At 39.4% G+C, this 27,862-nt stretch overlaps 1 protein-coding gene across 1 annotated transcript; it reads right to left on the minus strand.

Moving 5' to 3' along the window:
* Positions 1 to 2,650: 2,650 nt before the first annotated feature.
* On the minus strand, positions 2,651 to 27,661 carry TSNAX (translin associated factor X). The gene is made up of 6 exons (XM_069800753.1): positions 27,565 to 27,661; positions 25,824 to 25,931; positions 22,708 to 22,822; positions 20,920 to 21,050; positions 6,156 to 6,283; positions 2,651 to 4,481 (listed from the first exon to the last, which is right to left on the minus strand). Exons 1-6 carry the CDS (start codon positions 27,578 to 27,580, stop codon positions 4,107 to 4,109), a joined length of 873 nt encoding a protein of 290 aa, XP_069656854.1. The 5' UTR covers positions 27,581 to 27,661; the 3' UTR covers positions 2,651 to 4,106.
* Between the last annotated feature and the right edge of the window lie 201 nt (positions 27,662 to 27,862).

Below are 27,862 nucleotides of genomic sequence, written 5' to 3' on the forward strand. Positions count from 1 at the left end.
GTGAAAGCAACACAAGATGCGCCCACCCATCCATCCCGACACACGGCACCATGGCTGCCGTAGGACGCACGCACCAGACCTCTCCCCTCACCGCCAGAGCACGTTTCCCCACACGGAGGTGCAAGCAGACAAACCTACCCAAGAAACCGATTCCTCTTCCTGCACGGAGACGTTTTACACCAGGATTCCAGCTAAACACGGAAAGGACCGAACCACTGGATGGAGACGGGCAATGGCTCAAAAGAACGGTGCAGCCTAAGAAAGGATAAGTAAAGAAAGGGAAGAAACTGAGAGGGGGCTGAAGCAGCAGTGACAGCGAAACGGACACGTAAACAGCACACAAGGGGAAAACAGTGGTCACCGTAAGCATTCCTTTACGTTAAAACCTGTATCTAACCATGTCTCTAACAGCTGCAAATGGTGGTAGTTCACGCATCGAGGTTTGTGGCTACCAAGACGGGCGCGAAGGGAACGTGCAGGGTAAGTCGGGTGGGTGGTATGGGAACTAAGGGCTTCTTGTTGATTTGCGCCAGCACGGCTGGAAGCCCGCAAACCCTGCTCGGTCCAGGGCCCGCAGGTTCTCAGCTGCTCAGAAAATCAAGTTCCTCTGATTTACGACCCAAGGATAAAGAGATGCTTTGGGGACCTCGTGGTCCTTTTAAATTCAGTTCCTACAATCAACTCCAGGTCTTTTTTATAGCTGAGTCACCTGGTTTCGAAGCGTTGTTTCCAGCTCCTGGCAGGGCTGTCTTCCTGTCCCACGTCCTCCCCAGTCCCACCCTACTCACATGCGCACCCGCTGTCCCGCTCTTCCTCCATGCTGTCCCGCTCCTCGCCACTCTTCCCCCCTTTGTCTCTACCTCACTTCCTTCCATTTTGCCTCTCCACTGCCTTCGCCCTTGCCAACTAACCCTTTACTGTCACAGTCCGGACTTTCTGAAGTTTTGACAAGTTTCTTTTCCGAAATGGGAAGTGGTAAACCAACCTACTGCCACACACAGCCTTCTGGTAAAAATCCTGTCATTTCGCCTCCCTCCCTTTCTACCACCTTCCCTTTGTTTGTCTTGGCTACTCTTTTGCCTACTCTTAACTTGCAAACTCTTTGAGGGCAGTGCCAGAATCCGGTCCACAAAATTCCATAAGGCACCTAATATGCTAAATATTATAAAAGGCCCTATTTTAATTTTCATGCTTTTTATTTTCAATGAACTCAGTGAAAATCCAAGTAAGCAGGACTCTAAGTAGACAGACATACGTGTCCTGTCAACAGGAAGTTTCTCTTGCATAACTTCTCTGGCAGTTCTGGAAAGCTAAATGCGGTTGGGTTTATTTTCCTCACTGCAAATTAACAGTCAGGACAAAAGTGAACCCATAAAGAAAAATCATTTCTGAGAAAAGAGATTCTAGAGAGGCAGATGATTTTTAGCACGCAGAGCTGCCCTCGTGAAACATCTGCTATGACGTAGTCCTGTTCTGGCCGTAGACCAAGCGTATCAATAGCTCCACAGAGTAATGGGATAAGAAATGGGAAAATTGCCATTGCTTGTTTAGCAGCTTGTTTTGCTGATAAATGTCTGTCACTTTTCAAATAGCTACAGTGTAATTGTTTTTTGGGGAAAATATTTCCTTGAGCAGGAGGTTTGCAGGCCATTAGCTATTTCCCATATGTGCTGGTGTTTTAATACACCACACATACACTTTGCTCCCTATTAGAAATTATTCACAGCTTTTGATTATGGGCAGGCAGCCTGAAGTTTAGAAATCACGTCTGTCATTAAAAAGTTTTCTCTTGCCTTACAGAAAATTTGAATCTCAAAATCATTAGAACCAATATGTATTTTTTCAAAGAACCTCTACTTATAAAGATCGCTAGAAAAAAGTACTCTTTTTAGACACCTGTCATTTTAAAATAATGAATGACTGTACAAAAGCAGGAGCTGTTTGACTAAAGCGGTGGCCACTGTGTGCTCGTTCCATGGCTAGAGGCAGAACATCCCTCGGCCAAGCACTGCCATGTGCTGGAGTTCATCTCATCCCTTTTCAAACTATGCCATGAAAATTTCTAAATTCCACCTGATAACTGCGAGGTCAGACAAGAGACAGACCTCTGTTTAGTATCACACAATACCTCTAATAATATCTACTTTCGCTTTACACACGAACACTCAACAAGCAATTACTTGCAGTAAATGTAGCTGTGTCAAAAGACACAGAACTATACTCTTACCTGCATCAACTGAAATACTAGATGCATTCATTTGGGGGGGGAACCATTCCTTATTAATAAGTATCCTTCTCCTTTCTTTGCCCTCCTCCCATCAGAAAAAAAGCAGAGAAAAAAGGAGAGATGTAAAAATGCAGGCACCATTGCCGATTTATTCCAGCGATAAACTTGTTTTGTGAATTAAAAAAATGCAATGCATTCAGATGACGAGGATCACACGAAGTTTCTCTCCTAACTAGTTTTTCAACTTCACAGAATAAAGTTAAGGGAGAAAGAGAAGAGAGATTCAAGATTAGAAAGTGCCCCTCAAAGTATGAATATAGGAAAGGAACAAAACTTCCAAGTCAAGTCCTGCACAGTGGGAAACTTGCACCATTATTTACCGCTGGGACCGACAGGCAAAAGGACCAATGTACAGGCAGTGACTGCTTTTCAGAATTTATTGTAAAAAATAGTATTAAACAATAGGAAAAAAGCCACTCCTTGTTCAACCGACCACATATTGCTTTATGTGGAAACAATGGAAAAATGTGACAGAAATGTATTTACCCATTCCTATCCATATATCAGATTATCCCGGCTACTCAGGACATGCTCATGGGAAAAATATTGGCAGTATCACAGCATATGGAAGTGGAAATAAAAAACATGCAGTATTTTCAATTGCAGTTGGGAGGCCTATTTCCTGGAGTCTAAAGATCATGTTGTTTTATCTGTTTTCCTTTAGCATAATGTACATTATCAGACTTTCATAACTTCAGACACCGGCAGAAAGCCCTGATTTTTTGCCAATGGTGACATACCCACCTCAAAGATAAATGTGGAAGTCAGAATGTCTGCCTTACTTCTGTTTGCAGTTTCCTTTCCATAGGAACATGCAGATGATACAGTTCCTGCTAACAGATATTCAAAGCTTGGCTAGCCCTTTTTCACTTCTACCAGTTCAACCCCACTGGAGGTCCTCAGGGCAGCACAAACAATGGAGAACAGACTTCCAACACCACACTGCATTTGTTTTGGCCAAAACCTGCTTAGCCTAACACCAAATTATTCATGTTAAACACACTTGGTAGGTCTTCCGCTTTTGTCTACAAACAGCAAGATGTCAGATTCTGCATTAAACTGTATTACAAAAAATGTAAACCAATACATTCCACAATTTTTTTTGGTGTGGATTTTCTAGCTCATGTCAGAACTGTGAAGTACCAGTGTTAGCTTGAACAGAGCTCAATTTAAACGGGGCCCCAAAATAACAAGTGCACAGTAGTATCTACCTGGTGCAATTAGCTTCGTTATCAATTGGCAAAAAAGTTGACTTAGCTTCAGTTTCATGCTCAAAAGCATTAATCAGAGAAAACTTAAGTTACATGGCACCTTTGACACCACCTCAGTTTCAAGTCAAGGGAAGAACTTATACATAACTGCATTGTTTTAGGTATGACATGAGTATAGAACCCAAATACTCAGAAAATGTGTCAGCAGAAACCTATGGATAATGCTAAATAACAGTACCTAACCACTTTTTTTCCAGTGCTGTGCTTGCCGAAAACTGGTAACAGCAACCACAACAGTTTGAGGTGACTCACACAACTGACAGACACTGGTGTAGGGTGCAGTGGAAATTTTGGTCATTCTGAAAGAAGATACAATGGAGCAATACAGGAAATTCCATACCGAGGGGACAAAGTCAAACATTTGTTCTCTTGCACATCATAAAAAGTATTTCTGGTTACAAATTATCACTGCAAACAATCTTCTCATAGATAAAACTAAAAATGTCTCTACCTAAAAAGTTTTGAGAAGGGTCAAAACCCCACAAACCATAACTAAAAATCTTTCTCTTAAGTCCTCTTCCCTTCCGAGTTGCAACAGTCTCCTTATTTTAAGAAAGGCCCTCCTCTTGGTCAATCAATTCCGTTTTGGTGGAGAACACATCAGCCAGCATGTGCTTTGGGATTTCAGACCCCCGAACTTTTAACGTGTAGCAGGCATTCTCTACTTTTGCCAGACTCTGTTTCAAGGTATACAGCTTCTTAGATACTTCGTAAGGTCCAGTGTTGCCAATGAAAGTAAAGCCATCATAAATCTGACGTAAGAACTGGCTCAGTTCGAAAGGCGTGTCTATGTCACCATTTCCAACACTGCTGATGCACAGCCGCATCAGCTCTCCAGTTAGATCGGCCACTCCCAGCAGGTAATCTACAGGTGTTACCTTCAGGCTCCAAGTGTGTGGCTGTTTATCATGGGAATTGGAGGTCTGAGGATAGAACAGAACAAAGTCCAGTAGAATGAACTATGAAAAACGGTTCAAATACATACCAACTTATCTAACATAACTGGTAATTAAAAACATTCTGGAAAATTAAATTGCATGGCACTTCTACACAGTCTGATTTCAGAAGTACTAATCTCTTTCCAGCATACCAGAAGGTATGAAAGCATCATTTCGACTTGAGATGTGATTTCCATTCTAGCATGCATGATAAACATACCCTGCTTCTAGCATCTCTATGTGCAAACAGAACTATCATGTCTTTGTACCAACATTTATTTGCAGTTGCTTTTTTTTTTTGCCTGACAGATCTCAGCCTAATAGATTTAAATTTTCCCTAAAAAGTCTGTCCAAAGCTATCAAAGCAATCAAGAATCAAAAAGAGTCTGCATTATGAAAACAAATCATATCATTTTGTATTAGTATCTTGAATTTCAAAATATATTTTCTACAAGAAGCTGATAGGTATAGTTCTCAGATCCATTTTATATCATCTGAACTCATAAAAATAGCTTAAAAAATACTTCATGAAGAAAACTCATCACAAAGCTACAAGTTTCCTCCTATATCCAAGTTTCCAATACTTTTTATTGCCAAAATACCGGTAATGTGGGAGACAACACGGGTTTCTGTTCCCTTGTTCCTATAACATGCTATCCACCCAAATTCACAAATCTGGTCAGAGGTGTGTATGCAGGAGTTAACAACTTCACAATTTGTTAAAACAAGTGTGCCACAATGGGTTTGCCTCTGGTAAGAACAAACAAACTTATGCTAAAAACTTGGCTTCTTTGCAAATACCTTACCAAGAGGATGAAGAAAGAATAAGAAGTGCTTTACAGCAGAATCTCTTCAACAGAAGCAGACTCAGGAATTCATCTGAAGCAGTAGTGCTGTGCATTACTGGACATTGCATGTGTACTGCATGTGCATTTCTGTACATTACTACAAAATCGCCTTTTGTCCTGTCAACAATCAAACTGTAGCCAGTTTACTGTGGCTGGTGGCAGTAGTTTGTCCCTATGCAAATAGGTCTATATAGCGCAGGGTAGGAGTATAGGCAAGTCAAGAAACAGCAGGTATGGTATTAGGGCTAAGGTATAATGGGACACAAGCTTGTCCTCTGAGGGGAAGCACCAAGATCAATCCCAGGAAAGTTACAAATGATCAAGCTAAGACATAGGCAGAGTGCATTTTAACAGAAGGTGAATACAGTGCCTCCTGTGACTGGTTCAGTGCCAGCAGTAAGATTTCATTCATGGTGTTCATCCTGCCTTGGATTCATTTATCTCCCCCAACTTTTGCTACATCACTATACACCAGTAGGCCTTGCAGGCAGTCCCAGCCATTAAAAACCCCTCCTCTACATTTGTTTGCTAGTATTTCACTATCTTGGATCTTCCCCCCTACCAGAAGGAGTTCAGTTTGCTCTGAATAAAAAGAACGTGAAATTTATAAACTTGTATTCCACAGATTCACTTTACCACTTGTCAGAATAAAAAGCATTTTTTGAACAAGTCAGTCAAAGCCCACATGTATATCTAATACCATACCACTAACTGGCCTTATTTAATCAGATGCCAAAAATGTAACTAAGCCTACTCATTGCATTTCCATCCCAGAAAGATGTTTGTCACATGAGAAAAGAAAAACTTTTACCATGTTTGTTGTTTCTTCTCTGTCTTCTGCTGTAAATATTAGTTGTTTGTTGATCTCTTCAACACTAATCAAAGATCGTGTTCTGATAAAATACTGAAATGAGACTGCCTCAACATATTCTTGAAGTCCTGCAAAAATAGCAGAAGAATTAACCTAATGATTCAAACTTTCCAGCAATGATCCATGCTCACAATTATTTATTTTTTTAGAAATCTTTTAAGTGAGACTATTTTAAGGTTACTAGCAAAAAGTGCAAACTAAGATAATCCTGAAATAACACTGAAACATAATCTAACAGCACGCTTTGAAGTATGAAAACCAGACCAAGAACACAACAGATAAACATTTTCAAGTTCTTACTCCAACTGCATTTTTCATTCAGAACCTTCTCTAACATCAGTATGAAGCATCATGTTACTCTCAGAAACACACTGAACAGCAGCTCCCCATCATGTCCCTCAGGGGTCCGTAGTGGGACCAGTACTGTTTAATATCTTTATCAATGACGTAGACAGTGGGATCAAGGACACCCTCAGCAAATTTGCAGATGACACCAAGCTGAGTGGTGCAGTGGACGTGCCTGAGGGACGGGATGCCATCCAGAAAGACCTGGACAAGCTTGAGAAGTGGGCCCATGTGAGCCTCATGACATGCGACAAGGCCAAGTGCAAAGTCTTGCACCTGGGTCAGGACAACCCCCAGTATCAGTACAGGCTGGGGGATGAAGGGATTGAGAGCAGCCCTGCAGAGAAGGGCTTGGGGGTACTGGTGGATGAAAAGCCAGATATGATCCAGCAATGTGCGTTTGCGGCCCAGAAAGCCAACCGTATCCTGGGCTGCATCAAAAGCAGGGTGGCCAGCAGGTCGAGGGAGAGGATTCTCCCCCTCTACTCTGCTCTGGTGAGACCCCACCTGCAGTATTGCCTTCAGCTCTGGGGACCTCAGCACAGGAAAGACATGGACCTGCTCCAGCACGTCCAGAGGAGGGCCACAAAGATGATCAGGGGCTGGAGCACCTCTCCTGCGAGGACAGGCTGAGAGAGTTGGGCTTGTTCAGCCTGGAGAAGGCTCCAGGGAGATTGCGGTCTTTCAATATTTAAAGGAGGCTTATAAGAAAGATGGGGACAAACTTTTTAGTAAGGCCTGTTGCAATAGGACATGGAGTAATGGTTTTAAACTAAAAGAGGGTAGATTTAGACTAGATGTAAGGAAGAAATTTTTTACAATGAGGGTGGTGAAACACTGGCACAGGTTGCCCAGAGAGGTGGTCAATGCCCCATCCCTGGAAACATTCAAGGTCAGGTTAGACAGGGCTCTGAGCAACCTGATGTAGTTGAAGATGTCCCTGCTCATTGCAGGGGGGTCGGACTAGATGACCTTTAAAGGTCCCTTCCAACCCAAACCATTCTATGATAAAGGAGCTTTTAAAATAAGGCATTTGTATGATGGAGAGTTCAGATTACTATTTCACAAGTTCACAAAGACACAGGACACAATGCAGAGAAAAAGACTGCAAATAAATCAAAAGCAAGGTGGCTCTCCTACAAAAAAAAAAAAGAAGTTTCCTTTGTTTCATCTTATTAGCAACAGTAGATACTTCTTTAAGACTGAATTTTCCACTTCTCTATTTTGTGGGAATTAGTGAACAGGCTCCTTAAAACATGCAGGTCAGGTGAAATTCACGTTCAGGACAAAGCATCTACTGTTACAGATCACTCCAGCCCCGCCCCCCCCCAAATCAACCAGAAAGGGCTGTGACATCCAATAAGAGGAATATACTGAACAACAGCTCTGTCCAAAAGAACTTATATTCTAAAAACAAGGCATGCAGGAAGACAAAAGGAGGTGGCATGTTGGCAAGGAAATAAAAGACGGGATAACAAATGTAGCTTGTACCAGATTTGTATGCCACCTGCAGCCACCTGCCACAATTTCCTCTTGCTACCTACTTAGCAGATGGTGATTTTTTGTATGCATTATAGCAAAGGTGAGATCTAAAAAAGAGCGTGAATGTCCAGACAGTGATTTCACAGGTTCTGTCAGTTTTTCCTTATGTGCAGAGAGCAGATTTGAGGAAAGCATGTGGGAAAACTTCATAAGCAGAAAGCTGAAGTTGGCAGTGTCAGTGGAAAAAAAGCAGAAACAAACCTGGAACAAATAGCCATGGCAGGACCAAGCTAAAAAAAGTTTTGAAGACAAAATCAATGCATGTGTATATCTGACCTATGGACAGAGAAAGCACCAAAGGATGACGTTAAAGGAAGAGACTGTAACATAACAGAGATGGCGCTAGCAGAGCCATTCTGAGCCATTTTAAGGGGATGGTTTCACTTCAAAGAGAAGCAAAGAGGTGACACTGCTCTATCACACTGCAAGGGGGCCAGGATTAGACAATAGTTTTGCCAGTGCGTAAAGTGAGAGAATGTGGAGGTACCCAAGGGTACCAGAAGTAGAATCCCAGTTCCATTAGAATAATCTTAAAATCCTCAACTGACCTCTTCAGGGCCAGGACCTCAGCCTACAGAGATATGCAGGAATCAGCAAATTTAGACTTCATCTGGATCAAAGAAAAAGTCTAAATCAAAAAGAACAGAACATAGATTTGAATAATAGATGAGAATGGAAATACCCCAAAAAACTAGCAGTAACCTCAAGGGAAAATTCACTTGTAGAAGGCTTTCCACATTACAATCACAAAAGCGTGATGAGTGAGCTACATTTTTTTTTCCTTTTAAATATGTATTTGCAAGATCAGTGGGGGCAATTCAGAATGGCAATTCAACCTACACCCTTTATGCTTCTGTACAGCAGCAGTGGGAAAGGCAGAAGAACCATGCAGCAACCAAAGCCACACTCAGCACTGCTGTTCACAAATCAGAACACACACAGGGAGCTGCAAGGCCAATTAAATACAGTAATTTCATCAACTGAATTCAGGTAAAGCATTCTGGGCACAAGCAATAGAAGAATACTAGATAAAAGCTACTCAGGATCTTCTAAGATAACTTCAGAAGTTGCAGAGAGGTAGATTGCATCACCCATTCTTTTCCTGACTTACCCTCTGATGTAACATGGCCAGTAATCCATTACGAAATTTGGGCTTTTTCTGTGGATAAGCTGTAAGCTACCAGATATAGCAGCACTCAACATGACAACATCTGTGAGAATCGTTCTCTTCTGTCTGTGGAGAAGACTATCACATAGGAAGAATCAACTTGGCATTTTCTCCGAGTTCTCGGAGATCAAATCAGCTCTCAGACTTTCTGGTAAACAGTCTTCTTGATCAATCGTAACTTCCAGTTTCAGCTCACTCCACTTTACTACTTCTCCACACATGTTTTGTCCTTTTCCAGGATAAGTGTTTGGCTCCTCAGTTCATTTATTTTTATGTATTTTTTTTTATATAGGCATACTTATATGTATGTATACACACACACATTTTTGCTTCCTCTCATCCCACAATAGCTGACATGTTCCACTCTTCTCCTCCCTCCTTCTGTTTAACGCTACCATGCAAACGTTGTGCAAACTGTCTGGTTTGTCATTTGCTGTCACCCTTTCACAATTCAGGAATCTATCTCCCACTATTTACAAGTATGCCTTACAAAACCTCATTTAAAGTTGTTACCATTACAAATAGACTGGTAACAAATCCTGGTAACAACTACTTTGCAAAAAATAGTAATGTTTGACTTTTTTTTTTTTCTTTTTAAAGTCCTTCTTCCAAAAGTAGCTACAACATGACACTTCAATGACCCAAGACCTTGAAATAAGGTGTTTCCATGTGCAGGTAGAAGGATGTTTAAACATGTTATGTTTTAGCTTAATGGTAGGACATCCGCTATTTTCAGCAAATAATCCCCAAGGTGAAAAACCCCATCCCATTTCATTACACCATCCAACAATACCTTTCCCCTTATGCTCTTGTTTTGGATTTATTCCAAAATTGGCTTATTTACAGACTGAGCTGCCAGTAATGGAATAGTTTGTAAGACTGCCCTTTATGTAATTTTTTTTTTCTAGTACACAGACCAAAAATCCCAATTAAAAGCACTGTATTATTTCTACTAGCACTTCTTCAAATTACCAAAGGTAACAAAATACTTAAGTATTTTGATATTTTATTACATTTACTCAATATAAATAGCTTGTACTAGTGACAAGTTACAGTGACCCAGTATAACAGCTTCCTCCTATATTTTGAAAATTTATTTTCTACATAAGAACTAGAAAGTTAAACTGAGATATCTTCTGAGCAAATATTATCTATAAAGGAGGAGATTTTGTGCCTGAAAGCTTGTGCACTTTTTTTGCCAGCTGTATCAGCTGATATTCAAGACATTTATCCTTATCCACACATGCACACTCTGAGAAAGAACTGTTAAGCAGTTTCTCTAAGAAACTTAGCAAGAAATCAGGTTTCTTCAAAAAACCAAGTCACTGGAGCACTCAGTCCAAGTGTCAAAAGAATGCATGAGGGGTAGGAAAAGATAGTGCTATTTAAAAAATGAGTAAAGAATAGAAATTCCTTAATTGCAGGAGTCAGGTTAGGGTAAACAGAATCTAATTCCACCCGAGATGTACATGCATGCATGGAGAGAAGTTTTAACCCAGAATAACAGATCAAACAAGAGGTGAGAGTTTCCTCCTAAAATTTTGTTTACTTCATTTCCTCCTTTACATATCTGTTCAACAGTTAAAAAATGGGTTAAAATGGATTTCATGCCTCTCAGTTCTTAAGGTGAGCAATGCCAGTGCTACCTGCCATCTTCCCGAATAAGCTTCTTCTCTCCCTATTTCTTCTCAAACTCATTTTCCTTCTATCCCTTCATCCTCTTTCTTTCCTCTTACCCTGTATCTTTTTGTTCACAGAGCAGCCTGGGCTGATGGTTAGGACACAAGCAGATGACACCCTGTCTTCTCTGACCCAGCTCCTCCCCTAAACTGTGCAGCAGCAATCACAGGCCAATAGCAGCCACTAGAAAGATGGTAGGAAAATACACACAGCAAGTTTCTTCCAGGATCACTATATGAAGGGTGGGGCACATTATTTACAGGGCGGGTCATGTGAAACTACCCACTTGCAAATTCATTACAAAATCAAAACAGCAGAGCCACAGCTCTATCTTAACATCATGTTTAGGCTGGCAAGTTACATTCTCATTAAAAAACAAAACAAAACAAACCCAAACAAACAAACAAAAACACCAAAACCCACACAACCCAGAAAAAAAATGGATTCATATTCATGCGGAAATCCCAAACAGAGAAAAAACAAAGTTAAACTGGAGAATCCTTATTACTAAGCTCTGCCAAATATGGGGAGGATGGTAAACTTAAAGAACCCACTTCTACAAGCATATTGATCAATGAAGGGAAGAACTGGTAAAATAAGCAAATAATTAACCAGGCACATCAACTGAAACAAGTACAAGCAATAAATTTAAAAGTATTAATACACAAATTAAACCATTTTGCTTCAGAGTCAGCATCCTATTGAGATGAAACTGACAATTCACAGCGCAGTCTTTTCCATTGAAGTGCTTTCCAGACCTGGCAATGATTCCTTAGATTCACAGGTCTCTTTGCATGCACAAGTGATAAAAACTTAAGTAATTAAACCAAAACAGGCTGTGAAACAATCCAACTGCTTTGTTGATTGTAAGCGTGAAGTCAAAGGTTAATTTTATAACAGTACACTGAAAGAGCATAAAGCCAGCTATCCTCTGAGACTGGCATGCTCTGGACATCCTGTTGTGAAAATGGCTTAAAAGAATAATTCCACTCAGGGATGGATTTTATAAAATGGGACCAACTAACAAATACAAATAAAAGCACTAGAACAAATGTCCATAAAATCTTACAAATGTGAGGGGAAAAAAAATAAATCTGTTTCTATTCACTGAGTAATACGTCAAAAGCTGCGTCATTATGGCAGGTAGGGCTACAAGTAGTCTGAATTTTTAAGGGAACTGGGGAGAGAAAAAACATAGCTAAGTCCACATCCACATAAACAAACTGCTCCATTTTATCAGTCCAGTTTTGAAATTACTTTAGTAATCAGTACAAACCCAGATGTGAATATTTGTCAGAAAAACTTATTTTAAATAACCTTGAACTGACTACTAATGGAATATAAATAATGTATATTACATCTAGCAGTGATTTGTCTAAACTGATTTACTGTTATATCAATAATTAAATTGATGCAAATTTCTCCTATTAAGTACTGAATGCTTTGTTGATTATCCAGTTGCTACTTGACACATCTATGATCACTAAGAAGTTCTGTTCCCTTCTAGCTGCACGTGTTGAAGTGATGTATTTCAGATACTGAAGTGTTAATATTGTTTGCACTTTTGTTTAAAGTTGAATACACACCAACTGTAAGGAAAAGGTAATCCCAAGATTAGTCTGTTTTCCCAATAACTACAGAAACAAATACAGGTTCCCTATTTAACAGGCACAGGTGCCTGTGAGAGTTAAATTATTTCCCCTAACAGGCACAAAAACCCCGCGGAGAACTGCAAAGAATATTTTAATCTCTCATTGCAGAGAATGGTTTAATCAAGCCTTTTTGTTATCGTTATTAGAAACACATGTACATATGACAAATGCTAGGTTTTTTGCAGATGACTCATCATGGATGAGAAATTCACAAGCTTTCATTTTGCTCCTACTTGAAGACCTGAGGAATGTACTGTGGTTACTTTTGTAACCAAGTTTTTTGTTCTGAAGGGTTGGAGGTTTTTTGTTTAATTCCGCCCCCCCAAATGTAGTAATTCTGAAGAGCAGCCAAAGTTCTACATGAGTTCTTAAAAAACAAACAAAAAAAGCCCAAACTATTCCTGTGACAAGTAGTCTTCCTGATCTCTTTGACTACCTCCAATTGCTTTGATAACTGATACATCGTTTTTAAAGTCATTCAGTTAGATGGCAAATTCTATACTACTAACAGCCCTGAGGGCAAGTGTTCAAGATACCAAGGAAGGGAAGCTCTGACTCAGTCAGGATGTTCAATGATCAAAGAAGGAAGAGCACCTAACACAACACAGCTTCTTCAGTTCAAACCCCAGTGAAAGTTCTCAAGGTGATGTTGTTTCCATGCAACAGCCCCAACTCACTACCATGTCAGAAGTACCGATGGTGGCCATTTATCCTCATAAATACAGAACAGTAAAAAAGGTACATCACCACTCACCAACCCCTCTTTCTCACCACATGACTGCAAAACAAAAAACTAATCACGATGCGCTATACTAGTTGTTTCCTGGAATGGAGTTCCTCTATGACACATTCTCCTGTGTGATTTTAAACAAACAAACAAAAAAGGTTCATAGATCTTTCTTGCTCTTCTCTCATGTTCCACCTGCACTTGGTTCCTCTAAAGGCTGGAGAGCTCTGGTCTGTGAACGACTGATGTTAACAGCTGCAGGGTCAAAAAAAATTGCTGAGCCAGAGCACAAGATCTCCTCCATTTGCTAGCTATAAACTGAATTAAAAGACAAACAACATCACTAGTTTCAGATTGTCATGTAAATAATCACAGTATTTGCCACTGCAGGACTTTTGGACAGTTAGGTCCTAAGTTAGAACTAGGAAAGGACAATCTTTATTTGGCCTGACCCACAGCACGCATCTTTAAAAGACCGTATATAGCTTCTCTTACAGACTTACGCTGCCCTCAACAGCTCCTGCTGAATTTACGGCTTATGCTGAACTCAACAGCTCATTCAGGGATCAGCTGATAATCAATGCTCACATACTGCATGCCCTGTTTGGTCACATCTGAATTCACATTCATTTTCCAGGGTTTGTTTTTAGTTTTTGTGTATGGACATACAAACCGTGCAGCGAAAGTAAAAAAGTGAGAAGCTTTGCAGTTGCTGATTTTTCACTTTCCCTGGAAGAACCTAGGAAAAAGGCATGAACAAGAAATAATCAAAGGGTAGTAAAACACAACAAACTGAAGGTATCAAGTTTCAAATAAGCAACTTGCAGGGTGAAAAAATCAGTTTGACAAACTTTGTTGCCATACTTGGTGATGTGAGAACATCAGAGAAACAGAGAAAATAACAAAACAGAGAAACAAATTAAGAAAATTAGATCTGATAAATATTAGCTTACTCACTGTGAATTCTGCTAATTTTCTAGTATAATCAGGAAACTTTGTTTCCATTTCTGGCCTTTTACCTCTCACCCACAACAGCAAAGACATTAACTTTAATTCTTCAGTTACATCCTGTTCCTGTGTTATTATGTTTTCCTACCATCTTGCAGAAACCTGATTGCTTCCTTCATGGATAGCTTTCCTTTCAAGTTTTAGGTGTATTCAAGCCTCTTCCTGGGTGAGACATTTACAATTCATGATATCTTCCTCGTGCAGTAAAAAGCTTTTCCTTTGTATTGCCAACCTACAATTACAATTTTATTACAGTTTTTAAACTTTCTTAAGAAGAAAAAAATGTCCTATTTCTACTGTTCCTGATGTGCAGAATAGTTCTTTACCTTGCTATTATTTCAGAAATGCCTAGGTGTCTACAAATACAAAGGTAGCTAGCACAGCTCAAGTATGAGTTGTTCTTTCCATATTATGAATGAAAAAGTTACGAACGAAAAAACAGGTAACACAGAAATCATTACGCGGACAGTTCCTTTAGTGCATGTTCTAATCCAAATCCCTCATACAATACCAAAAAAATCCAGTATTACTTAAATAATCAGTAAGCTAAATCTGGCCTGCTTGGATGGACCTCACTCAACTCCATAGCATTTCTTACAGCATCATGTCTGGTGGTCCTACATACTGCAGTTAAAAACCAGTATTCTAGCACCATTAAAAGTATTTCCTTTCCATCCACGCAGACTTAACTGACTTTGTCCAATCCAGCAATGCAGCTTGTTGCAGTACGATTACACACCTAAGTGACTCTAAACAGCATAAGGCAGGAGACAGAAATAAGTTCCATTATATCATTCTCTCAGAACACAAATAGTGCCTGCACAAGATAAATTATGCGTTAGACTGCGTCAATGCTGAACTTTTACACAGAATTTCCCACACCATCAGCAGCAGAAGCAGTCACAGAGCAATAGTTTTGACAAGGTGCTGACATTTTACAGCCTCGTCATCTAATCCTATTGAGAGCAAGTGCAGACATGATAAAGAGCTAATGAGCTTCTCTGTGCACACCACTCCACTCACCACTGCTGCTAGCACAAGCACACAGCAAACAGAAAGGTCAGCCAACAATGCTTTAGTTGCATCCATCATCATCGCTCTACACCACACTACTGAAGAAGCCCCAGAAGAATTATGGGCTCCTCATTCCATATTTTGTCTTATGTACGACTATCAGCTGTGAAGATAATACCACACCTATACTTGCTCCTAGCAGAATCTAATGACCTCGTTCTAAAAACATCAACACGTAGTTAAATCTATCACTCCAAGAGGTTTTTCAGTCAAACTGCCCTACAGAAAATAATTTAACACCTCAAAAGCCTTACAATTCTCTCACACGCTCTTATTGTTAAGGGACAAAAAATTGAGTAAGTCTTCAAATAGCTAGGTATTTCATTTAACAAAATCACGTTAAAAAGATCATCAATTCAATCCCACACAATGCCAACCTATCAAGCAACTCAGTTTCCCTCTGCATTACACAAGTTTTGCATTTATGCAGAGTACATTTCGAACATGCTTAGAATAATTCCATAAATCCTAACGTGTTGCAGAGCACCCTCTTTCTTGACTTAAGGCTTGTACAGGTCTTTCTTGTATACTATTGAAATTGTCTTTAGTATTTTAGAGTTAAATATATATATATATATAAAAAAATACCCAAAGACACATATATACATACAGAAAATCCTGAAAAATTTCTTCCTCCCCTTCATAAATTCATACAATCTTTTCCAGTCCTTTTCTTGCACAGTGTCTCACAATTATTTTAAAGAAACAGTACACATTTCCTCACAGGATATATAAGGTATACACTGCAAAGTGGGGCAAAGGAGCAGGAATTCTATATTACAAATAGTAAAGCTTTAAAAATATCAACAAAGCAGAACATTCTAACATAACAAATGAAGACCTCTACATTAAAAAAAGACTTCATTATTTCAGTATCTCTCTGTTTGCTTATTTAATTATCCCCTGGGACAATCTGTACTGTTAAGAAACGTGTAGAAAACAGTCATCAGTTTTTGTTGTTGTTCAATTAGTGCTATACTCAGTGCTTGAGCTCATGCAAGTGTCCTTTGGGGAAACGTCCTGCGTGCCATTAGCACTATTCTTAATGAGGGAAAGCATGAAACTCCTTTAGTGCTCTGCCAGAATTGTTTTATCTTCAAGTCAAAAGAACAACTGCTTGGAGTAACCCCAAAAAAAGCATCTAACAATTACAAGTGGCAAACAATATTCCCAAGCATTATACTCATAGCACTCTTCTATTTATAGGCTAACAGTTATTATACTGAATAAAATATGTATTAGGCAGCTTTATTATGCAGACAGTCATGATTCCCCAGTTAAGGCTGCTACGAAGGTTTCAATTATAAGCCCAGTTTTGATCCCTTCTACTTTTTCTGTGAGAGGTAGGGTGGGGAACAGGAGGATGTTTCATGTTTGGTTTCAAGACAAAGGAGAATATTTTTAGGAAGTTTGAGGTTAATTGGACATGCTGCTTTTGAGATATGGGACAGAGGCGTTTCTTTATTCTTTTTTGAAGAAAAAAGCAGTTTAATGGCAATGTTTTTGTTCATAAAAAGCTTTTTAACTAGTTCTCCAGAATTTCTTTAAAATACAAAATCAGAACTGAAAACTACATGAAAGGAAGGTCAAGACTTACAGCTCTAGGAAATACTTAAAGACAAAAGATCTAGCACTTTTCCTAGCTACATTTATTTTCAAAAAGGCATGCAACCTTTTCCACTGTGAAAAAAAGTAAAGCAACAATTAAAGAACACTAGACTTAAAAACAAAAATAAAAGCAACATTCTTAACTCTTAGCACTGTTTCCCTCCCAATTACAGTTCTTCATAAACAGCAGAAGGCAGGGGGAATGTAGCATTCCCTCTCATAGTTGCTCTTTATCTAACTGTCCCCTCATTCTTCATGTCTCTAGGTTTTCTATCTCAGCTTCATAATCCTAGCATCAAGCATCTTCACATCTCTGACACCTCCTTAATCCTAGCTTCAGTACGATCAAGATCTACAAGTCTTTAAGCCTGCATATTCCTTTTTTTGCCATCCCAATGACTAACTGGAGAGTGGATTTAATGAACAAGGTAAGAGTAAAGCTCTGGCTAAAAGTCTGCATTTCATACTTGTCATACACTTGAGCTCATTTAAACAATGCCTAAAAGCATTCCCTGTCTTCTCAGTGACATATTCTAACATGGACCCTTACAAAACATGCACAATGGACACCAGCTGGCACAAACTCCCCTCACAGAGAAGCATCATGTAGAAGAGCTAGAATTTAAGTAGATGCTGTGGATGACCTACAGAAATGGAATGAAGGCAACTTATTTCAGTTGGATTTTATATATAGCCTTCTTAATGAGGCAAGAGCTGCCTAATTACAGAAACTGTTCTAATGGTTTCCCAGTCCTAACTCCAGAAATGCAGTGGGAGGCTGTGTGTTTCTGTCTTTTAGTTCTGTCCACAAAACCACAAAGTTCAGGCATTTCAGAGACTGCCCAGCTGACTGCTGGAAAGATGGACAGCAGAGTCTACTTCTCCCCCCTATTATTTAGTGTACTAATACCTGTTTGCCATCCTTTCTTTTTACCTAGAGAGGTCAGTAAGATTCATTCTCTTAAATTGTCTCAAGACTGTAGTAAAAAAATTCCTTAATTCCATGACAATTCACCCAAGTCCCATGTAAGCGTTAGGGATCTGCTGTTGCATATATAACTGTGTGCAGTTCTGGGCACCACAATTTAAGAATGATGTCAAGGTCCTTGAATGCATCCAGAGGAGGGCAACAAAGTTGGTGATGGGGCTGGAAAGAATGTCCTATGAGGAGGGCTAAGGACTTTGGGCTTGTCTAGTTTGGAGAAAAGGAGGCTGAGGGGTGACCTCATGGCTCTCTACAGCTTCCTGAGGAGGGGACGTGAAGAGGGAGGTGCTGAGCTCTTCTCCCTGGGATCCAGCGATAGGATGCATGGGAATGGTTCAAAGCTGTGCCAGGGGAGTTTCAGACTGAACATTAGGAAGCATTTCTTTACCAAGAGGGCAGTCAAACACTGGAACAGGCTTCCTAGAGAGGTGGTCAATGCCCCAAGCCTGTCAGCATTTAAGAGGCATTTAGGCAATGCTCTTAACAACATGCTTTAACTTTTGGTCAGCCCTGAAGTGGTCAGGCAGTTGGACTCAGATGATCTTGTACATCCTTCCAACTGAAATATTCTAAGCTATTCTAAAAGCTTTGCAGCTGTGGACACGTTTGAGTCATCATACACATGCAGCAGGCCTCTAACTTCCTCTAAGAGAGGTCTAATTTGGCCTGCTCTACAATGAACAAATACATCTTAGTCATTTTAAGAGGCTGAGATTTAAAACACTGGGGAAAAGTTTTAGAAATGCTGACTTGTTTCTGATAGCATATTTTTAGTTGTTTTCTAAAGAGTTTATTCAGGTCCATTTTGATATTAACAGATATCTTTATGCAAGTCAGAAATTGATTTTGCAGGAGAATCAACATAGCTGCCTGTGTGTATTTACCAAATATACAAAGCAAACCTGAAATGAATTTTTTTCATTAATTTCTTTATTTTCAGGTTGCTATGGCTAGCTTAAGTTTACATATCTTTCATATAAAAAAAATCTAACTTTTCAGGTTAGAAAATATGTATTTTTTAAAAACTGAAACCAGTATTTTTTAAAAACTGAAACTGAAAAAAAACTAAAAACTGAAACTGAGTAAATTTTTTTTTACTCAGAGGAGAGAATCTGGAAGTAGAAACCTAGCATCAGGTTTGCTCACTTGCTTTGTAAGACATGGGTACACACAGAACTTACCACATGATAAGTTTCCATATGTCTGCTATGTAGGCGTATTCTATTATGTCTGAGGTGAATGCAAGCTAATTCCAGGCAAGCTGCCCCTCAGTAAAAATAGAGGTAGGTATGCCTCTTTGAATTTACCCACACAAAGCCAGATACTAAGAAAATAGAGACAAATCAGGTGAAGCAGCTGATGCAGGTTAACTGATTACCCCATAACAATTTTACTGATAGCTTTTATCATGAGTTCTCCAAAATTGATGAGGTAGCAGACCTCAAATGCTGTTGTTCTATAGATGGCATTCTATGACTTACACAGGACTACAAACTTCAGGGGTTATTCAGACAAGGTTTACAAGTCTCAATGAAGCTTTCATAAATCTTTGTTCATAAAACTGAATGCAAGGATTTTCAGCTTTTTTAAGCAGTAGTTAAAATGAAACTCTAAACACATTTTCAGCATGTCAAGATACTCTGACTAGTATTGTTCACAGTTAGAGGTCATCTGTAGTGTCAGAGTTTTGAATTATCTCTTTCTTTTCATTGCCTCATTACAGTATGAAGCTATAAATAGCAGCAAGACGCACACAAATTAATTGGCTCTTTAAGAATAACTACTTATATTTAATTGGAACAACCCAATGCACCACAGGTAAGAGGACTGTGGAATTGAATTAGAGCCATTGAAGATTAGCAAGGCAAGCTCCTTCTGGTTCAAAAGTGCCAAACTGAGCTTTCACTGAAGAGCTGGCTCACTCTTAACAAACTTAAGTTTGTGCAAGACATAAGTACAAGTTAACCTGTGCACTGTTTATCTTGTAAAGTACATTGATGTATTTGGTGCTGATTTATCAAATCAATCCTATGGATATTTTTAAACAATTAAATCATTCAGGGCAAAACGTCAGCTCTCCTCAGCTGATGAAGTCTTACCTGAACAAGGAAAGATATACGGGATTACAGGGTTCCAATGTGTTTAAAACAAGATTGATAAACACAAGACACTTTTATGCCATGACCAAGATGTCAAAGAAGCAGTTACATATTTTACTCATGTGTTGCCACAAACAAGGTGTAACAATTTTAGGTAAGATTCAGATTGTCAGCAAAGATTCAGCAAAGAAATACGATTTGACAGCAAGAGTCATGAAAGCACTGGGACTTAGTATCTCAAGGATGTTAGTAAAGACTGCTATTTACAGAGAGGAGCAGAAAAAGATGCAACTGAAACAGATATAAATGCTGATTTAATGCTTGTAACACAGAGGCAGAAGCACATTCTGAGTCTTTGGAAGAACCAAAATGCTAATCTAAGGGTTTTAATTTATTAACTTTATCAACTCAAAATGGGATCATTTCACAAGACAGTCGCTCCCTCTCTCCTCCCAGAAATTGTAACCCTTCAGGTGGAGTAAATGAGTGTGTTGCACATACTCCTCTCAGTCACAGAAGACTAGCCAGTACATTTGTTAGAACTACTCCCAACTTCAGTTTAGGTCAGGGTCCAAATTCTTCCAGTTGTAACTTTAAATCTTTGTTTAACTGCAATGATAAGAATACTGTAGGGCAATAGCCCCTCTAATACCAGAGCTAACTTTGCCAATAACAAAGATTAATCTGAATCCTGATTTGTAACAGTAGAAATATGACAAAATTCAGACCTGCAGCATGAAGAGGAACCACTGCTACATAAAGACAAACTAAGCTTAGTGCAAAACAGCATACTTTCCCTATTTTAAAATAATTTACCTGGAGATATAGCTCTGTGGAACTGATACATGTCTTCTCCAATCAGTTCTTGTGCAACCTGCTTAATCTTCCGTCGGACAGCATCTAGCTTGACTTCAGATTCATTTAGTATTTCTTCCCCATTGGGAGCACTGCAATCATAAAACAGAAACTGAAAGAGCAGCTTTCAGAACATGAGCAAACAATTAAAAAAACATTACACATTTTCTTTTACTAACCGATATATTTTCAATGGCTTCAGCAAAAAGCAAAGCTGATATTGGAATGAGAAACAGTTTAACTTTGACACCTACTGTAGATTCTGAAATTCTGTAGATTCTTACCATGAAAATTATCAACCGGCCAAACACAGTTCTGGTAGCATGATGTTTATGCCAGACTAGAATTTTAATTATTGCTTAAGTAAGAACAATGAGAAACACATGCAAAGGCTTCAAAAAAAGTATTCTGGAAAACTAGTAGTATTTGCAGAAGTCCTTCAACTTCTTTAAAAAAAAAAAAAAAAATCAATATTTTGCAATACATTACAGTATTGCAAAATACAATACATGATCTACTTCTATGTGTGATTTTTTTTTTTTTAGGAAGTAATTATGCTATTCAGGAACAGCTGAAATATCTGGTTCACAACCACAATATACTTGGCATTTAAAGTTTAGTTTATCTAATTTCCTTCAAACTTCCCCCTCCCCCACCCCCAAATAATCTATATGCTGTATTAGTTTAGTCTATTTAAGGAAATACTGATAGGCTGGTCTTGAGAAAACATTTAAAAGCAAACAGATTTCTGAAAGTAAAGCCACAATAATAGTGAAAAAGTAAAGGAGAAGGAAATAAAAATACAGCATGGAAAGCTTCCACTCTCACAAAAACAGGAATGTCTTACAAAACAGGAATCTAAAATTTGGAGTAAAGAGGAGTTTTTTGTTGTTCTTTCCTCTACCAGTTCCCGGCTATCTAGCCCCTGCAGTGGGAGTAGCTATTTACAGTCAAGGCTGTAGCGGTTACTAGAATTATCACAATGCCTCTCTGCAGAAGACGACCAAGTTAAAAAGAGCAACTTCATAATCCCCATTTATAACTGTTACTGTGGTAACTATAAATAGTTACTACTACAGCAGAAATGCATTGATAAGTAACAAAAAATAAATTAAATTAAAAATAAAAAGAACAGACAGCTGTTATAACCATAACACGCAAGACCACTGTCTGACACATACAGTAGACATTTTAGACAACAGGCTATGCAAAGCTTCAAATTTTCCCGTTATTCTTCTAGTTCAACTGTGGCTTCCAAAGACTGCTTGAAGGCTCATAAGAACACAAAACATGCAGAAGCTCAAAACTTCACACAAAAGCCTCTTAGGCTGCAGTATGTACGGAAGTAAACAGAACCCAGGCCACCTCCTTTTTGCATTGATGACCTAGGGTGGGGCTGTAAAAACCAAAATGGTGAAGTAACTGCAGAAGCAACTAACCTGAAGGAAGGGTGCATGCTCTTCTCTCCCAGCTTGCTGAAAGCTGGAAAACTCTCATCTGCTGTTATACTCTACTACTCTGATCGTGTTTAATACATCAGCAAAACCAACTGAGAAACCTGAACCAGCACCTTTTAATTCTCTAACTCGAGTGTGCATTCGTTAGCTCACATCCACCCTAAAGGATGTTTATGCAAAGTTAATTAAATTCCTCTCAACAGAACATTGTAGCTATTAATCACAAACACAGGGGACACTGCAAGGCAGCTTCTAGGTTTCTATGAACACTTCCATGCTCAATGTGACTCACCTGGTAAACCTGTGGAGCAGAAATATTGTTCTTTTGCTTTCGATAGTTATATCACGACTGAGCTTCACAAGCCGTTCATATTTATCATGCCTGGTGTCAAGCTCCAGCTGAAACGCTGCAGAATCATTCATTACAATAAGCATGGTTATCACATGTACAGAGCATAGGGGAAGAGCAGAGAGCCTGTGCTACAGTAACTGCTCATGGGCCCCAGCCCCACCAGCCTTTTCCCTGGGGTGCCTTTTCCCAAGGTGGGCCCTGCATGGGGCACGGCTGCGGAGGCCACCACTGCCTACCACCCGCCAGAGCTGCAAAATTCATCATTAATACTACTTTTGTTTATTAAGTCAGCTTTAAATATAGATCAACGCTGATGATGCTTTAAGGCAGTCCAAACAATTTTAAGGTAAAATACATGTTTTAACTAGTAAAATCTATTCTGCAATACTGCTGTTCAGGAAGCTGACTTATAATTTCACCCAAATTCAGCAAGATAAATTAAAAAATAAAACCCTACAATCATTAGTAAGGAAGATTCACCAGTCTCTAAAACAAAACAAACAAATACAATTGACTAAGGCACATATACTGTTAAAAATGCAACATTTAGCAAAAAGAACAGTTGCATTTCACATCCTAACTAGACTTGGCCGAACGTCAAGTATTTTAATATCCTAAGAACTAGAAGTACTAAAGCAAAGTGAGATCAATTACTTAAAATAAGATTTCTGACTTACTGATGTAAATTGTCTTTGTTTAACTACAATGAACACAAAGAAGAGAGGATGTGTATCCGGTTATCACAGTCAAACATTATGAATGTTTCACAAATACCATTAACATTTTATAGACCATTATTGCACTAAATAAACCATTAATAGGTACTTATAAGAAATCCAACACATTTCCTGCATAACTGTTGGAGGTGTTAAAGTGTCCGTGTGAGAAGATGGTGAAAATAAGCTAAGAGGTTACAGTTTTAAAGGGTCTGAGAAGTGAATATCCTTTAGAAAAGCATAGCAGAAAGGTCAGATGAAGCTACAAAAATAACTGTATTTCTCATCACCTTGATAAAAACTTGGTTGTTCCTATTTTATTCTGTTTTCCCCAATCTTCTGAAACTCTAAGATAAGTCACAAATGCTCCTACTCATCTTTTAAATCTTTCATATGTCCGATCAGTGTGTCTCTTCCAAATTTTGAGAGTCAAGTCCCCCACTGAATTTTCATCAAGAAGAAATCTTCCCTCAGATCATAGTGACAGGAACTTGAGGGAGGGTGACTGGTACCTTCCTTCATAGGATGCCATATATGACATTTCCAATGACCATTCACAAATTTCATTTACCAGGAAATTCACTATTCTGAAGATATTAGCAATGCCCCAAATCTCCTCTGGATGGTTGTGGCTTTTAGACTTTTACGTTAGATTTTAGACCTGTTAGGGACTACTAAGAAGTGTTTTGTGACCTGAAGTAAAACATGGACAAATACAGTAATCTTTAGCCTAGAAGGATGCAAGAAAACCTACTGTACTGTTGCCTAAAATTGCAAAGGATTAGAACTCAGGGGATTCTCCAGGCTAACGCATCAAGACCGCACAGCCATTTCCTCCACACATTCCACGTTAACATCCAATCTATCACTGAAAGCAAAGACTTAAACTATTGATTTTGGTGGTGTAGAATCAGACCATTAATAATGACACTTAATAAATCTCAACCTTACAAACCAAGATACTATCCACTCTCTGTATCACTGAGCTGCCATATTTAAAATGTATTAAGCAAAAAAAAGTGTAACCGAATACTCCTTGGTTTTTGATTAATTATTATTATAGAAGACAATTTCTCATTAATTTTTTTAGAAATCCTTGGTGCCAACCAGATAACGATGTCAATTCAAGTACAACATTCTTCCAAAGAGATGAAAAAGAGCAAAATGTGTATAGCTGTTTAATTTCACACATTAAGTTGTTTGGATACAGGCAACATACATAGAAAGAGTGCACCAGTCAGTTTCACCTTACACAGCTTGCTCAGTTATAAGCCACCTGGAGCACACCTTTTCTTAATGCTTGTGTCTGACATGGGAGACAAAGACCACCAGTGTCTCCATCTGGGGCTTATAAGCACTAGTGCAGCACAAAGAGGGGATCTTTAATAAACCATGTCACTTATGTCCCTTCTGAAATTAACCAAACGCTGCTGACTGGATCTCATGGGAAAGGACGGAAACAAGTGTTGTTTTGAATTTGAATTAATGGCAACCTTATCATAAACTGATATGCTTAAGGGTGAAAAATTAAAGTTGAAAGTACAGCTGCACTACTCCTGTCACAGCTTCTCATTTCTGAAGCTCAACTTTGCCTTTTTAGGGCTTGTCTAATGAAAAAGTTCAACTAAATTTACTGAAGTTTAAATCTGGTTTTGTGCAAAATCCTATAAAAACAATTTGGTTGGAGAGAAGTTTACGTTTGCTTATTTAAAGAAACAAAAATATAAGCTAATTTAAAAAAAGCACTGAAACTGAAATAAGCATCTACATACAGGCCTATATTAGCTAGCTAAACTCTTATTTTTAAAAAGTGCATGTATAAGCAGCTACCAACTCACAAATCAATGCATCCAGATTTACACTGAAATAGCTTAGTCATCTATGCACCAGAGCTAAGGTCAACAGCTAAGAGCCTTCTCAGTCTCCCCAAAGGTAGCCATCTCTTCCTCTTATCCCCATGGCTCAGATTCTGCATTACACCTCTGCAGATCTTGCCATTTTCTGCCACCAAAGGGCTTGCTCACCTTTTGTCTGGCTGAACACTTAGGCAGTTTGCTTAGCATCAGGTTCGGCACAAGCAGGGTGGGGATGGAAAACAGCAGGTAGGATGAAAAAGGAAGCAAGTCGTGAGTCAGGTGCAGCTATGTGAAATCCCACTCTTAGGACTTTATTGCACAGAAAGCAAAACACCAAGCTCTAATTGTATGAAGCATGAGTCCAACTAGTTTCAAGTTTCTCCCCCAGAGAAAGCTGGTTTAGTCCATCACTAAATACTAGTAATTTCCTAGCAATTTCTACACTACACGTTTTTATAATCTGGCTTTCCAAATGCCTACTTACATTTAAAAGACGCCATCAAAGCTGAAGATGGATTAACATTCTCTTTTTCCTCTCTTCTTTGACCATGTGGAAAATTGTCATGCTTCCGTTTTCTGAATCCACCCGATCCTATTAACAGAAGATACACATGAAAAAATACATTTCAAAATAAAGTAGTTTTGCCAGATCATGAGCAGCATCAGAATGCTGTCTTCAGAGCATTGACTGTAGCCATATTTTACAGGATAGAGTAAGGTAACTGGATGAACCTTATTACCAGCTGACATCATGTTAGCATGCCACTTTTTCCACCACATTCCTAGTGAAAATTAGAAAAAAAATCCTAGAAAAAAATTTCAATGGATGAGTGTGGTAGTAATCTAAGTCCTTTTTTTTTTTTCTTGTAAGGTCTTCACACCCTTTTATGTTTCCTTCCTGTAAGGGAATGGCTGCATGGAAATTCTTGTGTGAGCAATGGCCTACAGGATTAGACCTTCCTCCCCCACCTTTTTTTTTTTTTTAAATTATTTTAAATATTCAGCTTGACAGGAGTCATTAAAACTACAAGTTTTTCATTACTGTAATTATTTGTCATAGGTCTTCAATAATCAGAAAAAGAAGCAAGGCATAATTTAAGTAGACTACCATTATCCAGGTATGCAGGTTTAGCGACTGCAGCGTAGCATCTTAGGTCCTTACACTCTGCCCATTAACCAGTTTCTTTTTTCACCCAATATAGCTGTTCCCTTCAACTGGCCTTATATGTCTCTTCCTTAGCCTCCCTTTTCAAACCCTCGCCCAGAACTCATCTCTCTTGGACTGTGTTTTACTCCTGATTTACACTTTGTACTGTTTCTTCCTTTTGTCCTTCTTCACCTAGGACTGACTCATTGTCATTCATGTTTTAACCATTCCTCCCTCTACCTCTTTTTTGTGACAGCTGTACATTTTGTGTTCCTAAGAGAGACCAAAATTTGGCACACTCTTACATACAAGCATACGTTTTTGAATATGTGGAGTTCTCTTAATTTCCTTCAAAGAAGAACAATAGGAAGCTACTTAAAAGTTACAGAAGAACACTGGATTTTTAAATGTTTCCGTTTAATTGTTTATTATCCCAAACCAAAACCAGAAGTGGGCGTAGTTACTTTCTAAAAGAGGAAACTGAAAATCATTTTTTTCTTCTTTTCTGTTAGGACATGAGTTCAGGGTTTTGTTTTTCCTGTAGCAGCTGAAAACATTACAAGCGCAACCCCTGAAATAGTGCAGAGAATTAAACTCTCTACAATATTCCAAAAGTTAGGAACACTATAATGACCTACCGGAAAAAACAGGCCCTCCTGAAGTGGGGGTGGTGGGGTGGGGTAGAGAGAGAATTATAGAGAGAAGAGGTTCCACTGAATAACCAACAATTTGAATCTCAGAAGACCACAGACTGCAATAACAGTAACTTAGCCTTAACTTTAAATAAAAATAAAAAAGCCAGCTTCCTTGTCGTAGAGCCTACTTTCTGGCTGAACGGAGGTCTGCGTGACAGCCTAGGCTAAACCCACCGACCCACAGGCCTCGAAGCAAGCGCTGCGTTATTGAAAGTTGAGGTTTACCCCTACAAGCCCTTTACAGGCCTAACACACACTCAGCGTTTGGCTGCAGCAACTCCTTTTGTTACCACCAAGGATGAAGATTTCTAAAACTACATTCACAGACATATCTGTAAAGCCCAGAGGAGAGGAGGTACGCGCCCCGCCACCGTCACCATCACCTTCCTTGCCGCTCATCTCGGTGCCGCCGCCGAGCCAGGCCGCGTCCCCCCGGCAACCCGCTCCCGAGGCCCCCTCGCCCCCGCCCCAACGGCGGCGCGGCAGGGCGCCCGCGCCGGTGCCTGACGGAAAGTAGCCACAGAGGTGGAGGGCGCCGGCTCGTCGCCCGCGGCGTGGGAGGCGGGGTGCGGAGCTGTGCCGGCGCGGAGGGTGATATCGGGCCTCGCTCCAGCCAAATCGGGGGAGGGCGGCGGGCGGATCAGCGCTTTCGAGCAGGCGGCTCCCAGGGCAGCTAGTCTG

The sequence above is a fragment of the Haliaeetus albicilla genome, chromosome 13 (assembly GCF_947461875.1).
Source record: "Haliaeetus albicilla chromosome 13, bHalAlb1.1, whole genome shotgun sequence".
Classification (NCBI taxonomy): Eukaryota; Metazoa; Chordata; class Aves; order Accipitriformes; family Accipitridae; genus Haliaeetus; species Haliaeetus albicilla.